Source organism: Neopelma chrysocephalum, unplaced genomic scaffold, assembly GCF_003984885.1.
Source record: "Neopelma chrysocephalum unplaced genomic scaffold, ASM398488v2 Primary Assembly neopelma1_76, whole genome shotgun sequence".
Classification (NCBI taxonomy): domain Eukaryota; kingdom Metazoa; phylum Chordata; class Aves; order Passeriformes; family Pipridae; genus Neopelma; species Neopelma chrysocephalum.
Window position 1 is genome coordinate 4,971,127 of NW_020897737.1, and position 17,007 is coordinate 4,988,133.

The following is a 17,007-nucleotide window of genomic DNA, read 5'->3' on the forward strand; positions in this document are numbered from 1 at the left end:
GGCGGCGAGGGCGCCGCCGAGGGCTTCCCGCGCCCGCCCCGCCTCGCTTCGCCTGCCGCGGCCGGGGGATTAGTCAGCAGTCTGCGGGCAGCCCCGCTCCCGCGCGAACTCCGCGGCGGGGGCGGGGAGCGGCGCTTGCCCCTTCCCCTTCCCGCGGCGGGGCGGCGGCGGGGCTGCCCCCCTGCGGGCGGTCCGCGCCGCCGCTCCGCGGCGAGGGGCGGCGGGTTGGGAAGTGAGGCATCGAGGGGCTGGGAAACTCCTCTCGGGCACGGCGGCGTTGCGGGAGGACGGGCGCCCGAGCCGCCCCGCGCACGCAGCCGGGCGGGCGCGCACACACCGCACACACACGCACACGCGCGGCGGCGGCCCCCGGCCCCCCGCAGCCGCGGCCGGCGGGGAGGCGGCGCCCGGCGGGGCTGCCCCATGGTCTTGCGGGGGCCGTGGGGGAGCTGCGGGGGCCCCGGCGCGGCGCTCGCCCTCCTGCGCGCCCTCCGCACTAGGATGTTGCGGCAGGTCTTGCACAGGGGGCTGGGGACGTCCTTCTCCCGGCTCGGCCACTTTGTCGCCAGCCACCCTGTGTTCTTCGCGTCGGCGCCCGTGCTTATCTCCATCCTTCTGGGCGCCAGCTTCAGCCGCTACCAGGTGGAGGAGAACGTGGAGCACCTCCTGGCTCCCACGCACAGCCTGGCCAAGATCGAGAGGAACCTGGTGGACAGCCTTTTCCCAGTGAACCGCTCCAAGCACCGGCTCTACTCCGACCTGCAGACGCCGGGGAGGTACGGCCGGGTGATCATCACCTCCTTCCGCAAGGCCAACATGCTGGACCAGCACCACACCGATCTCATCCTCAAGGTAACCGCGGCGGGTCCCCCGGCCAACACCGCCCCGCATCCCGCCCCGCTCCCCGCACCTGCCCGCCGGCACGGACCCACCCGCGCACGCCGGGCTCTGCCGCCGCTGCCACCGCAGCTCCCCGGTCACCTCCCTGCAACAGTTGGGACGCCAGCCCGGCGCGGGGAGCCGGCACCGCGCTCCCTGCCAGCGCCGCGGGATCCGCTCTCTTCCCCTTTTTTTTTCTTTTCCTTTCCTGTTTTCCCTGTTTTGCTTTTACTTGCTTTGGGTGAGCGAGAAGGGCAGTCTGCTTGCTTAAGTAATTTTTCTGTGTCTCTGTACTCGCGCGGCAGTCGTGCTCCCGAGTTACGGCGTCTCGGGTTTTGATAGACTCAAACTTCAAAAGCAGTTAGGTACCAATCTGCCAGGCTGCCGAGAATGGCTTTGGGGGCTGCTGCTGTGTCTGGGCTGCACTTCTCCACAGAGAGGGGTAGCATAAAACCTTCTTCTCACTGCTCATGAAGGCAAATGACATAACTCGGAAGATTATTTTTAGCGGGTAGTGTTTTTTCCCCCTTCATTCCCACCCCACCATCACAGAAAATGCTGGTTTCATAGACGAAGAGAAAATCTAGCCCTGCCGTAGATTGCAGGCATGGTGCAGCCTGTGCTGCCGGTTCAAGTTAGAGCGGGCAGCATCTTTCCCTGTCACTTGAGCAGCGCGGAGCGTGCGAGTTACAATCTAACAGGACATCTCACCCGACTATGTGTCATAACATGTCGGAAACCTGGGAGGACAGATGCAAAAACTGTGTGCTAAGAGGGTCAAGTTCACCCAGGAAAAAAGAAAGGAACATTTGGAAATAACCAGAGGTGTGGCTAGTTCTATCCTGCACGTTTTTGCTGTTGCCTTGAGGAAACCCAAGAGACTCAGCATTGCTTTTTTTTTTCTTTTTCTTCTGTTCTGAACGTCAAACTCTCAGCCCATATAAAAGCCAATGTTAATTCTTTTTAATTGCTTCAGGGAGTCTCTCTTCTAAAATGAGAAAACAGATGCAAACACCTATTGTAAAAGACTTCAGTCAGACCTCCCTCTTTACTAAACAAGGAAATAACCGTTACAGTGGATTTATTTATATTTTATTTCGACTGTAGGCACATACAGAGCTATGGTACAAAGCCACTCAGTATTTTATGTTTTGCTTTTGACATATTACCCAACAGTAATGAGCAAACAGATTTAATGTGTCAACTCACTAAGTACAGTAACAAGAATGTTACTGGCCAATGAGAAAACTCCAGAGAGACAATTTTCATTCCTTCATTTTCTTGTACCATGAATTGCAGTCGCATCCAGTATGTGCACATTTACTCAGTCATAGGATAATAATGATAATGGATTTTTTTCTCTGTACTGCCTTCTCTAGGGATCTGTAGTTTTGTCAATAGCACAGTGACACACAAATAAATGGTACTCAGAATCTTTCCGCAAGCAAACTTCTGCATAAGATTTATCACGTCAGCGAAAGAGGTATAACTTAGAAAGTTCTGTCAGTATTTAATACAACCTCATTTTTAATGGACAGAATTGGCCAACAGAATGATTATTTTTCATTTATTGAGATAATGAACTCCATTACCATTTGACTGTTTAGACATTGTCAGGCATATTTGATGCATTATTTCCAACTCTTTACTTATCTAGTTAATTCCAATATGCCTTGTGTAGAATAGATATTCTTTGTCCTGATTATTTTTCTGTTTGTGGGCAGAGACACGCTCAGGCAGCTGCCTATCCAACCTTGTGGATGGCCCTGTGGGTCAAAGAACAGCAAAACACGAGGGAGGGCTCCTAGCTCCCAATATTGTAATATCTGTTGTGATACAGGGCTAAATCATTTTGTGTTAACAGGGCCCACAAAGAGAAGGAGAAAGGAAAAGGTGGCCATCAAAGCTTTCCTATATTGCATGAAGGGGAGAAGGGAGCAAAGGCAGCCCCAGCCCCGGTCCAGAGCCGACCATCTCAAAGTACATTGCTTGGAAATAAGTGTCCTGGATGAAACCATAGGTAACCCCACCCACGTTTCTGAAAATGCTGCCTTGTAGGCACAGTCAGGACAGAGAACCTGAACGGCACCATTTACTTGTGTTTCCTTTTCTGGAGGGCGATCTCCCCAAGGGAGAGGTTTTGCTTTAGAATAACTGTCGGGTTGGATGCTGGCTCCTCCTGCATGGCTGTTGGTGCGTCTCCACCCACAAGCAGGAGGATGGGAGACACAGGAGGACGGTTGCCCCAGGCAGATGCTGGCTGCTTTTGCTGCACCTCTTCTTGGTTTTCTTACCTGCCATATCCCACCTCATCTGCCAAGGAGGGAAGAGAATGAGCTCTGAGCAGGTACAGCTGCCCTAGTCATGTGGCAAGGGAAGGAGATTTCCCCTGATTCAGGCAGAGGAAGAAGTCAGCTTCCATTTTTCTACCCTTAAGTAAAGGGATACAAAGTCTCGGAGTCTGAGCAGTTGAAATTGAAACATAGCTGGTTAATCACTCTAATATCCTAATCAATTAATTGGTCAATGAAATAAGTTCTGTGGTGACATCTCTAAAACACTCTGGTTAGCTTAGTGCGATTCCTCATGGGCACGTTATCAGAGCTGAGAAACTCGCCGTTACTGCAACTGCACAATGCCTCGTTGGCTGGCTGGAAAGCGATTCTGGAAATGGCTCAGCCTCACCACTGTCTCAGTCCCAGGTCTCAAGCAGTGCTCCCAGAGCAGGAGCTGCCACAGGACTCCCTCCTGACAGCACACGACTGTCAGGGCCATACTGGCTGCTCACATGACAGCGGCAGGTCTTGCTGAACGTACAAGCTGCTTCACACAAGGTGTCTACTGCTCGTTAGCAGGGAGGCGTGTGGCTGCCTTATATAATAGTTTTGATTTGGAGATGAGGCCAAGTCCTCTTTTATTTAATATTTTTGTGTAAATCTCTATCCATAGTTCTGATAGCTCCCATAAATGCTTGAACCATTCTAAGCGTGCCATCCCAATGTTGCGTTTCCAGCTGGCATAGTCATTTGCAGAAGAGAGGGAGAAATCTAAACATATCCTCAGTCTCTGGTCTTGAATAGGTGCTCCAATAAAAAGCCTCGGTAGAATCTCAGATATGGAAGAGATGCATCCTGAGACTGAGATACTGTGGGAGGACAATAATGAAATTTTACTCGCTGCAGTACCTGCTCTATAGCTGAGCACAGGGAACTGGCATCTTGTGCTGTCGGTGCGCAGGACCTTTCTCCTCAAGATTTCACTCTTTCAAGAGAGTGAGAGAGGTAGGAAGTAAAAACACTGAACTGAAGAAAGTGTGCTTTTACCCCTGTATTTCCAATAACAGCTTGGAGAACCAAAAATAATTGGGATATTTGGTGTGGATGATCGTGCAGAAGTTCAGATGATTATGTAAAGTCTGTAGAGATCGACTAAGCCTAGAGTCCCACCTAAGAATAGTGTTAAAACAGCCCCCTACCATTTCATAGTGGTATTTCCACTTGCAGCTGGAAACTTGTTAGGTTGAAGTCATACAGACTCATTGGAAATACAGACCTAGACAGATATTTGAACCTCAGAAAATATGGTCTAATTTAGCCAGGATTTGAGAGCCATCCTTTTGAACCTGTTTGTTCCTCTATGCTTACAGTGAGTTAACTACATTATACTACTGAAGACTTTTTAAAAAAAATTTAAGGTTTCCTTTTTTTTTCCCAGAAAAATATCCTCTTTTCCATTTACATTATTGTGTTTATAACAATAACACAGTACTAATGTTTTTTTGGCAAAAACTCCATTTAAGATGTCAAGACATAAAGATGAAAAGGATTGAAATGTAACATGCCTTATTCCTTACTGAAGGCAATTGTATTTGCAGTTTTCCTCTATGAAAATCTGTAGATAAGAGGTTTTCTTCTTTAAAGAAATCTCTACTAACTACAGTTTTTTAGAAGTGCTTATACATCGCTCTTCTCATATGAACTGGCCGTTAATTGACATAGATAACTGATTAAATATCTGTTTGAACATGCAAACAAAGTAAAATTAGGTATTTCCGTCTAAAGGCACATTTATTTAAGAGCTTCAGAACTTCTGATTAATGCAGAACAAAACAGTTTAACTTCAAAATCTTGCAGACATCATACTTTTGGGGGGTTTATTTCCTCTCTCTGCTCCTTAATTATTGTGTTCCTATTCATGTGTGTGCCAGCACGCTCTGTCTGCGGTCTTCACAGATTTCCTCACTTACTTTGTATGTGTGAGGAAACTCGTGGAGGAAACAACCATCTTTAGAAATAACATGTTTATGTTTTATGTCTGTGGTATTTCCAATTGCTTTGCTGTACAGACATGGCATGCTTAAACCATTCTTTTCAAAGTCGGTGGAAGTGGATTTTGGTTGTTCAGTGGAACCAAAACCTGGGTCTGTTTTGATCCTGACTAACACAAGGTACCCTTTATTTTAAAACTTTGACTACTTCTGAATGCCTGGACACAAGCACTCAGCTGTGGATCTGGCAATGGATGTATTAGGTCTTCACCTTCTCTCGGGCACTAAAAACACTTCCAGGGAAACAGTCTGTAGAACAAATAGTGCATTCTGCTGACAAATATAAAGGATGAAGTCATGTCTTTAGAGCAAGGCTGTAAGATGAGGGGAAGAGTCCTAATACAAGAAAAACAAGGGTGTGAAAGCAGTAGAAGTGCAAGCCTGTTGTCATAGCAGCACAATGCTGCAGGGCTAAAATGTATCTTATGCGAAAACAGATGAGAATTAAGATACGCAGGTAAGATCTGGGCACAGCTGAGGAAGAGGGAAGATAAATAGCATGTTGCAAGTGTGGAAATGTGTACAGAACCCCCCCTGAGCTCCAGGTGTCAGCAGCAAGAACTCCTCCGTGTGATTCCTGCAGGCAAGAGGGTTTGGTCTCCTGCAGGTGCTGGTCAGTGGCTAGAGCAGAACTCCTAAAGTTGCCTGTGCCTGGGAGGACGACCACATCCCACTGGTCCCCGCCACCCCCCTGCCCTGCTCCAGTAGCACCAGCCGGGACAGGGGCCCTCTGCCCTCCCTCCTGCTTCAGTCTGTGCTGTGCTGCGCCCTACAACCCTGTGCTGTGGCCAGCCAGGCAGCCCATGCTAGGAATGCTCCAGCAGTCCATGTTGCCTTGCCTTTCCTGCCTTTGGAAGGTCAAACCTCGTCTCCCCTGTAACAAACAGATCACATGGGGGACAGGATTTTTCACTACATGGCCAGACGTGTTTATGTGATGGGGCATCACCCCTCTGGGAGAGCACAGCAGGTGGGCAGGGCAGGTGTGAGAGGCCAGGAATGTCTGTGCATCACAGCCATTGAGGCCAGGCCACCAGCACCACAGGCAGTGCCACAAGGCTCCAGGAGAGCTGCCAGCAATCCCCACTGACACATCTGGGCTTCCCAAAAGCAGTGACAAGGCCTTGCCTTTAAGTTGGAGTTTACAGCAGGAAAACCCCTGCTCTCCTGTTGGAAGAGAGAAGGAGGAGCCAAGTTGTTAATTAATGCGATGGGGTGTGAACTTGCAGATATTGAGGTTTCCCTGCAGCGCAGAAGGGACTATTCCTCAGGCTTCTGCTGGAGGAGCCCTTGGCAAGAGCCTGCACCGTGTCTCCAGCCCTCTGAGAAGTAGTATAAAGATGGAAGGGTGTTTATGGAGAGATCTGAGGTGAATAGAGAAAGCCACTGGTGGTTGAACTGATGCAAGATCAGACATAGGAGCGAAGTTTTATTCTTTTTTTCCCCATCATGAAAAAGCAATCTCACAGCTGCACACCAGGCTGTGCAGAGGGGTTTCTGCTGCCCAGATATCCTGTCCTCCAGCAACAGTCAGCCCAAAAACCAGAGCAGACTTCTCTTGGTGGAACAAATTCAGGCAGATTTACAAGGGTGATTGTCAGAATTAAGATGGTATTGATTAGAAAAGCTTCTCCACTTCAGATTAGAAAAGAAAAATGATATCTAGTGATTTTCTGTAGCTACCAAGAAGACAGATGGAAATGTAAATGCACGCACATCTGCCACTTTGAGCACTAATAGTTGTCCCTCAGTTGATGACTTGTAGTTTGAACAATTTTTAGATTTTATTTTTATGAAAATTGTTTGGAGAAAGTATAATTCACTGTGTTTTGGACAGCTGAAAAAAATTAGTTGCAAAAAATAAATACCGTGCATAATTAGTACCTTAGCATCTCTTCAGGAAACCTGATTGTAGGACTGATAGAGCCCAGCTACTCATAGCCATCCTCACTGCATGCTTTCCAGCTGCGCCTTCTAATGTTTATCCTGAGCCATTAGGATCCATTGGCTTCCTCTGTCGGCTGTGTGCACGCTCTTCGTCCCTTGGCTAGACTGGCATGGTCCAGGAGGCCACTGCCCACGAGCCTCCTTTGAATCCCTGCCCTGGACCTATGGTCAGCAGGGCACAGCCCTCATCCGGGGCTCCCTTGCCTTCCCTTCCTGCACCTTCTGATGAAAATGTGCTCCTGAAAGTTTCATTTTGCCCATGTCTGCAGAACCCAGAGTGTTTTCTTTCGTGAATTAAGCTGGAAGCTGTGCAAGTTTTTTCCCTCTCATAACCTTTTTACGTTTTATCTGAGGCCATCTTTTAGTGTGAATAAAAAAACTACACTGCAAAGATATGAAATGCCAGAGATTACTGAGATCATAGAAAAAGTGGAGAAATTTATAGCTATCCATTAAAGGCTTTTTCTTCTCTTCATTTTCCTTGGCACAAGTTACCTGTAAAAATAACTAAAAGAGTAAACCAGCTTCACATAAAAATGAAGCATATATTTAAAATTACTGTCTTCATCCTGCTTTCTAGTTTTTCAATCTTGAACCCAAAACAGTGAGAGATTTTAAGCAGTAATAGATAATGAGTTCAAAGCCTTCTCAGGCTTTCCTCCATAACCATGAGATCAAACATTTCTTTACATTTTTTTTTAATGAAAGCTGAGATTAAAAAAAAAATCACAATACTTCAGGCTCCAAGAGTCAGAGAAAAAAACAGACTTGGTGAAAATGACAGTAAAAAAATTTTAAGAGTAGCAACACTGATGAGCAAAGCTAATATTTAATTTAAGCCATCAGACTGAAAGACTAAACAGAGTCATATAATAACAGTAACAGCAAAGTAATAGGGCATTGCAAAGATCATACTCCTGTAAGTAAAACATGTTTGTGTGCCAGATCATTGGCAGTACAGGAGGACATCCAAATATCTGCCTAGTTTTGTCTTGTTGATTATTCATCAACTGTATGTCAAGTAGCAAAGTATAATCGAGTCCTTACAGTGAGTGGTGTCCCCCCTGTAAACATCACATGTTGCTCAGCAGCAAAACCAAATGTATTTTTGAGGTATATATGATAAGCAGGAGGTAGTTGTACACATCCCTAATAATAAAAATCATGGCGGCTTCCAAGAGAGTCAGGATGTCTTTTCATGAGCTGGATGTAGGACCTTGGCAAATATTGAAGGGTCCCGTTGCATGTTGCTGTCACTATCACCATGGAGTTTCCCTGGGAGCAAAGCTGTGCCACCAGCAAGGTGAGACCCCTGTGGGACACCAGTGGCCGTCACTGGGTCCTTGTCCTTCATCCCCTTTGCCTGCAGCTTTGATTGGGGCAGGAGATTATGTAATGTGAGCTTAAAGGATTTCTGGGATTGGATCATTTTGCAGGTGAATCAGCAGTTTCTAACCCCTCCCTGCTGGGATGGGATCTGTTTCCTTCACAGGGAGGCTGCAGACTTTTTTGTTACCTGATTAAATTGACAAAATTCTGGTAATAGCTGCTCACTTTTGAATTAAAGAAAGGATTTCTCAACAAAGCAAGGAGATTACAGGTTTTTCTTGTATCTCCCTGCATCTTTTGCATGGAATTAAGAATAAAAACAAGCTTTTCTTTCTGTCCTGACCATACATCTCTTAAGTACAACCCCTTTGCCTTCAGGTTCAGCTTTGATGCCAGTGCTGAAAGTTGTGCAAAGCTCTGTACAGTGGAGAGCTGTCTCACAGAGCCCAGTGGGGGGCTTGGCCATCCCAAGGCACCCAAACTGAGCCTACAGAGGGGCTCTGGTTCCTGGCACCTATCTTCCTGTGCTGGTGGCAGAGGTTGGAGGACCAGCAGACAAAAACAACTTGAAGAATTTGCAACCGTTGCTCTCTGAGTCCCTGGTGCAAAATGTTTTAGCCCAGGATAAGTGAAAGGATTTTAGCTTTTGCTTCCTGGCATCTTCTATGCCCACAGGCAGAACCAGCTGGTGGGGCAGTGCCATTTCACCACATCTCATCTCTCAGCTGTGCCACAGGCTTAAATGTGGCTCGGTGTGGAGGTGAGACCAGCACAGCCCTCACCTGGAGGGATTTGCCAAAAGGGATTTGTCTCCCAATTGAAGCCATCTTTCCTCGCTTTCTAAAATAAATGAGTGAGCTTGGGACTTAAAGTAAACAAAGACTAAGATGTTACCAAGTGCAAATGACTAAAGGCTAGAGGAAGAGAAAACATTGTTCTAGAAATCTCTGGCATAGTGCGGGACACACACTGGCATCATTTTCAGAAGAGAGGGGAAGTGCAAGTGATGGTCACTGTTTAAACGGCAACGAAAGGAAAGGGTGGAAGTTACTATTTTGTGCCTGAGCACTTTCAGGGACCGTGTGCCACCATGGCAAGGGAACTGTGCAGTTCTCATGCTGCAGTGCTCTGGCATCTGAGCAGTAAACTGCTTTTCGGTTCCTTGCACTGCTAGCTAGCTGAAAAAGCTGTGAGTGATGAGCACACAGTGCATGTCTCCCTTCAAGAAAAAATGTTCATTCAGCTTTTATTATTCCTTTAAATTTCCCTTTCTCCTAATAGGATCAGTAAGGATAAGAAAACAGCTGAATAAATGAGAGTCTGGTAGTCAGTCGTTTGTCCCAGAACTAGATGCCAGGTTTGTTCGGAGTATGGTTACTTGCTATTAAAATCCTCTGCACAGAGGAGTGCAATATGCATTATGCATTATCATATTACTGATGTTGTCCCCATCACACAACAGCCTTTAGCATGCACTGTTAACAGACTGAAGTTTCCTGGGGGACCTCCTGGTGTACCATAGGCAAGCCAAATTGCAGACCGTGTAATCCCTTGAATTCGCAGGATGTGTGTACCCTTGTAAGCTTTTGGACCTTCTGTTTTCTGTGGAAGCCAGTCACCCAGGGTTATGAGAGTGGGCTCTGGATGCAAGTGGAAAAATCTATGTGGCCACAGCTGAGTTTCCAGCATGGCAGCAGAAAGGAGAGTGCCGTGGGACTGCAGCTCTCGGTGGGGAAGAGGGAGCAGCCCTGTGGTGCACAGGCAGTCACAGACAAGTAAAGGGAGAGAAGAGAGAGCCTGCAGCCATGCTGCAGCATTGCCTGCCCTGCCCTGCCCTGCACTGAGGTGGCAGAGGGTTTTTCCTAGGATCTGGTCTGAAAAAGCAAAGTGCAGATACAGTGATGTGTTTGTCCTGAGGATGCAAGTCTAAGTCAGGCTTCCCAGAGCGGAATCCTTGGTCGTTCTGGGGCAGTTCTCAGCATACTTTGTTGGGATGGAGGGAATGGCAAGTTTTTCTCCTTATGGCTGTTTGCTGCCAATTGGAGACCAAATGTTGTGGCCGCTGGCAAAGCTCAGGATATATCTCATAGCTGCTCTAAACTGCATAAGTTGGCAGCCAGCTCTGGAGGCTGCTCAGCTGCCAGGGTGTTCCAGGACACAGAGCTGTCTGCCTGCTTTCCTCTCCTCCCTGAAACCCCATAGCTGGGAGGTTCCATGGGCAGGTTCCCCCCAAGCAGCACCCGGTCCAGCCCAGCACGGTCTTACAGAAAGCACAGGCCACTGCTGCAGAATGAGCACCTGAGTCAGAAAGGATCATTGCCAAGAGGAAAGGAGTATGTTAAGTATGACATTTAGCTTCTAGCCTTTCACTAAAGGTGATGTAACAGCTGTGACAGATGAGGTTATTTTATAACCTAAATATTAAAAAGAAAGTGCTTCAGATGTAGAAGGAAGCAAATGCAGCAGAGAGACAGGATGGGTAAATAGCAACGCACACTGATAAAAGTTGCATGTCAGTTTAGTTTTTTCTGCACTGTGTCACTTCATGGATCCTCTCTGAAGGAGTTGTATTGTGAATTAATAAAGGCAGGAAATTCCTTCTATTCCTCCTCATTGCCCTCAGCTGCGCTTCTTTATATGACATCTGATTTTATAACTGTTGTCAATGAAAACCATACAATAGCTCCCATTGTAAAAAAATTAAAATCAGATATCTGTCTTTGATTCGGTAAATCAGGGCATTCTCCTCACGCTATAATGGTGTACATTTGAATTTGTATCCCATAACAGCTCTTTCAAAGTGGAGCTTTGCAACTCCAAGCTCGAAAGACGGGAAGAATTATCCATACAGGTTCATTTCTTTGGCATGTTCCTTCAAATATTCTGATTTGTTTGGGTTTTTTTTTATAAGAAAGTTGTGCAGAAGACCCTAATCTGTTGCACGGACAGTTATTTGTTCTCCCACCACAATGGAAAATTTTGCTGCTCACCATGGCCAGGTATCATGTTCTCACAGTACTGTGAAAAGATTTGTTAGTTTAGTTCATTTCTCAAACTTATCTTCCTAATGTCAGTATTGAACTGTTATTTTTCTGTCAAAAAAATAAAAACTACTCAAATGTGGAAAAATACACCCCCAAGCTGCTAGAGAAAAAGGTTGAGAATATAGGAATGTTGTAATCTTTGCCTCTATGATGTCACATTATCCTGAGGAACGGGGGCAACATAATTCAATTTATGCCCATCACAGATTGTGCAATGTAATCACAAAACAATCAGATTGATGGTACCATATAAATGATGGTTTGGGTTTTTTTCTACAAATAAGTCTCAAATACCACACAAAAGTCGCTATGACTATTTAGTTTCAACAGATGCAACAGTTTAGCCGTGATTATTAGCCATTTTGTCCATTGCCACCAGAGGAGCACATAAGCTGTACTGCTCTCATGTACGCGATCTTCTATATTTTTTAAACAATGTTTGTCATCAGAAAGGAGCCAGTTCCATTAAATATCACCTGTTTCCAGCCTCTTTACTGGGCAGAAGAGTCTCCTATTTGGATTACAGTGGAAAACAGCACATGCAAGCAGATAAAAAAAAAATCCCTGTAGCCAGGTCTCTTGCTCAAAATCTGAAGGCACAAAGTAACTATTTCCCTCTTTAGGGAAAAGAGAGTCATTCTTGATTTGGCTGTTCAGCTCCCTGGAAGACCTGTGGTCTCCCCACTTTGCAGGTGAAGGAGGGCTTCTCCTTCTCTTTTGCCACCACACCTTTGCAATGCACCTCTGCATCAATTCCCTCAGTGTAACAGGGACCAGAGGATAAATCCGTGCAGTTCCTCAGAGCAGATCCCGTGATTTGCTCTCCCCATGGCATCAGTTGTGGTATCCAAGTGACCAGGTGTGCAGCCAGGTCCATGGGATCATTGCACCCAGGCAGCACAAGGGGTGTGCGCCCCTCTGCGTTGTCCCTGCTCACACCTTGAGAGGTCACATCTCCCACCAATCCATGCACAAAGCAGATGCCCAGGAGTGTGCAGGGGGCCCTGACATTTGCGTTGTTGGTTACCCCCTGTGCCACCTAGACAAGAGTGGAGGGACCTCCTTCCTGGACCACCTTCTCTGGGGCTACCCACCATGAAGAACATCACAGCCACAGGGAAAGTCTGCTCAGACTTGTGGTGGCTATTCTAGTGTTGGCGTCAGCAGCATCCTTATGGAAGGTCTTGGAACTCTCTACACAGCTAGGGTGGCACAGAAGGAGCTAAATGGTAATCGTGGTGAGTGAGGCCTTATCATTTTGCAAGAAAAATTTGCAAAAACACAGCTTCTACTTTGCTAAGGCTCCAAACATTAGTGAACTCAATATTTTGTTTTTTAAAAATGTTGCTAACCCAGCCTATTAGGGCTATGCTCTTGCCGTTGTTTAAATTTCTTGTATCTTCTGTGTTGACTAAAATGGATTCAGAAAAGGTTGCAAGAGTTTTCTATATTTTTTCAAGAAGAACTGATGATTTTTCTGCCTTTCTCATGCTCAAAAATAACTGAATGCTTTTGGGGTCAGAGCTCAGGCATGGCAAATTTCAGAAGCATGCAAAACAACTTACAAAGGAGGCTGCAGTAAAAGCTGCTAGACCTAACAATAACCTATAGACCCTGAGGTTAGGAGACCCTCGCTAATTTACAGAACCTCTCAGAAAGAGAAAGGGAAAACCAGTGTCCATCTCTGTCATTGCTTCCTGCTCTCAGACTTACTGAGGATTTGATGGGGGAAAGAGGGAGGGGAAAAGAGGGCAAGTTAGTTATTGCCAGCTATCTTTTTCCTGCTGTGCCAACAGTCTCTATACGTAGGGCATGCAGCTGTGGCCTGTCCTTTAAGTGAATGCTAGTGCCCTGCCACTGCCAGGCTGCTGGCGCATCCTGCACAGGTGGCACACCTGGTCATGTTGCTCTTCTGCCTTCCGTACCTCAAGTTCATTTTTGAGAGAGTCATTGGGGAATCCTGAGCACGACAGTGTCCCTGGACATGGTTGGTCTGTAGATTTCCCTTTTGTTCTGGCCCACATCACTTGAAAGTGGAGGTCTGGACCTTTTGAGTTTGCTTATTTAAAGAGGCCACACAGCAGATGCGGATGGCACAGATGCAAGTCACAATACAGCAAGACAATACAGTTACCAGCAAAGGAGATGGGGGAATAATACTTCTGTTTTGATGCATGTTTCTTTTTTTTTGCAATGAGTGTGCTATTAAAACCGCCATCACCAGAACTTTTGTTGTTGTTGCTTAGATCAAATAGGACAGGGACGGTGGCGAGGAGCTGCTGTTGTTCTGGCTGCTGCTGTGCGAGATGAACCGATGAATAACGTGTGTGATTTCTCTTTCCCTTGTAGTTGCACTCTGCAGTGACCAGGATCCAAGTTCAAAGACCTGGTTTCAATTACACGTTTGCCCATATATGTATCCTGAACAATGACAAGACATGCATAGTGGACGACATAGTGCATGTACTGGAGGAATTAAAGGCTGCTCGTTCTTCTAATCGAACTAATTTTGCAATCACTTATCCGATTACTCACTTAAAGGATGGCAGGGAAGTGTATAACGGGCATCAGCTCGGTGGGGTTACTGTGCACAACAAGGACCGGGTGAAGTCTGCAGAAGCCATTCAGCTCACCTACTACTTGCAGGCAATCAACTCCTTGAATGACATGGTGGCAGAGAAGTGGGAATCCATTTTTTGTGACACTGTTGAACTTTTCCAGAAATCCAACAGGAAAGTCAAAATGTATCCTTTCACTTCTTCTTCGCTGAAGGAGGATTTCCAGAAGACGAGCAGGGTGTCAGAACGCTACCTGATCACAAGCTTGGTCCTTGTGGTCACCTTGGCCATTCTCTGCTGCTCCATGCAGGATTGTGTCCGCAGCAAACCCTGGCTTGGCCTGCTGGGATTGCTGACTGTGACCCTTGCCACCCTGACTGCAGCTGGGATCATCAATCTCACTGGTGGGAAATACAATTCCACCTTCCTTGGAATTCCCTTCGTCATGTTAGGTAACTATCTCCTATCTCCTCTCTCTCTTTTATGTGTTTGTGCCTACCTGACATTTCCCAGCAAGCAGAGAAACATCACTGCATGGTTCCCGTTGCCTCATCCCTGCAGCGCTGCCCCATGCCAAATCCACACTGCCTCTTTTCCTAAACTGTTTTTACAGTGTCGGGATGTTAAAATCACGCCAGGGCTCCGGTGTGGCATAGCACCCTGCTGTAGGATGTGAAGCTTGTGCAGTAGCAAGGAACAAGGGTATGTGAATGCCATGCTTTGTGCAGAGCGGGAGCACAGCTGCTGTTCTCTGTGGATGTTTGATTCTGGTTTCAGAGGTAGACCTTTGCAGGGGTCCCCGTGCAACACTGACAGTGTCAGCTGCGCTGGCAAACCAGAGGAACTGCCCACATTGGGCATTTAGAGAGTGCTGGCTCCTTCAGAGAGCAGAGTAATGGTGTCCTGGCTTGGCAGGCACCTGTCCATGGGAAAAGGGTGGTGGTTGGTTCTGGGTTGCATTTCTCCAGAAGTCCCTATGTTGGCTGAGCAAGCGTAGGGAGGGTTTCACAGCCCTGAGGGAGAGAGCTTTGACACTCCTGGTCAGGAACAGGCCTGTCTTGTCGGTGCCAGCACATCCCATGACCAAGGGTTATGGAGGGAAGCAGTGTTGGCTACTCCCTGGCTCTTGTGTCAGCAGAGGCATCCTCATCATCCTGGCTTTTGTATTACCTTCACTCACTGTGGGGTACAGAATGGTTTCAGTTTGTTTTGTTTTCTTCAAGTGTAGGAAAAGGAGGAGAGAAGGGTGATCTTGCTCCCAACCTGAAGTCAGTGCCCTCTCCTGTTGGCACTAGGGCATTTGTGGGGATGCTGCATATTGCACCCAAACAGGCAGGAGGACTTCACGGGAGACAAAATGAGAGCTCTGGAGAGTTCACAGCCTCTTTGTTTGTGTTTGGTTCATAACCAGTGTGAAAAGCTCTGTGCGCTGTAGGTGTTTAATATGTCCTTGTTCATGCCATTATTCATTTGTGGAGAATAATGCATGCATTGATTTGATCACAGCTTCCCTAGCTGAAAATCAGTGCTCAGTAATACTTCAGGCTTCAAGTGTGAGAGTGTCTCCACTGACTTAGTTACATTGTGTAGTGATATGACACAGTTATTTTTATATCCAGCACCAGGTTCCTGTGCCGTGGCGGTACTGTGGTACTGTTGCACTGTGGTATTGTTGCACTTTAATTAAAGACTATGCTTCAGTGCATCACACTACCAGTTAATGTACGGAATATATTCAGTGACAGAGAGAATTCAGCTACATTACATCAGCTCTCATTTTCAGATGACATCCATGAAAGTTAAATTATATTGTAATCTAGAGGAAATGCAGCATGAGAAAATCAGAGTCAAAAGAAGGGTATTTCTCTGACCTGAGTCTTTGGTTTCTTTGGTGGGTTTTTATGCCCGTGGATGTATTATAAAATTCAATTCTTCAAACTAAGTAGTGTATCTTACATGTAAAATTACATAGGAGGGGATTTCAGATATGTTACAAGAGTAGCAGAAAAGCAGTCTAAAGTCCAGCCATATCAAATGAAAGTACATGGTGAAAATTACTCAAAAATATGAAATATTACCTTTGTTTAGGGATCAAAGCATCTGCTCACTGGGACAGCTTTTCAGATCTTTAATTTACTAACAGTGACGGTGCTGAGACTTGAAATCCTCAGAGATTTATAGATAACTGTGAAAAGTTTCACATTTCTATTTTAGTACTCCTTTAAGTGCTGAGCTGTATAGCCAGCTCTGCTTTTCTTTTCCTTTTTGTTTTTTCTGGTTTTTTTTTTTTGGTCTTGCTTGGTTGGAGTATTCCACTCTTAAAAGGGCATCTCAGCTCTCACTGTGAAACAAGTCAAGATAGAGCAGCCAAGTTCAGGTGAATCTTGTTTTCTTCCCTAGCTGCATAAAATCTCCCAAGGGATGGGAATATCAACAGGTGAACAGAAGGCACTGAAGGCATTTTGGAGTTTTTAATGAGAACTGTTTTAAACTGGCAGATAGCTAGAAAGGCAGGGTTGCCTTTTTTTTTGCTGCAGTACAGCAGAAAGATTCGTCATGCGTTTCAAAATGTATTTCATACCTATGTGTTGTTTTGCTTATAAAAGATACTTTAACTCAAGGTAACTGAAGGCTAGAGACACTAACCACACTCCATTATAGCCTGCTCAACTGCTTCCGTTTAATTTCAGTGACCATCAGATTAGATCATAGATTAACTGACCTTTAGAAAGCTAAAGGATTTCTGGCTAACGATGTAGCCCTGTATCTATTACTCATAATCTCAGGTCTAAAACCAAAAATTAGATAGAAAAAATGATTACACTGGACACATTTCAGGCAAGGCCCCTTTACTGGTATACATCATTAATGAAGTTTTCCCAGTTTATAGCAGCTGAGGATTTTTAACTTTTCATCAGCATTG

General features: G+C 46.1%; 1 protein-coding gene across 1 annotated transcript in view; it reads left to right on the top strand.

Annotated features, from left to right (window-relative positions):
* The first annotated feature begins 391 nt into the window (after nucleotides 1–391).
* Nucleotides 392–17,007, top strand: part of PTCHD1 (patched domain containing 1) — a 44,802-nt gene continuing 28,186 nt past the window's right edge. Inside the window, exons 1-2 of the mRNA XM_027689007.1 lie at nucleotides 392–852; nucleotides 13,876–14,536. Coding sequence (XP_027544808.1) covers nucleotides 424–852; nucleotides 13,876–14,536 — 1,090 coding nt within the window. The 5' untranslated portion in view covers nucleotides 392–423. The remainder of the gene's footprint in view (nucleotides 853–13,875; nucleotides 14,537–17,007) is intronic.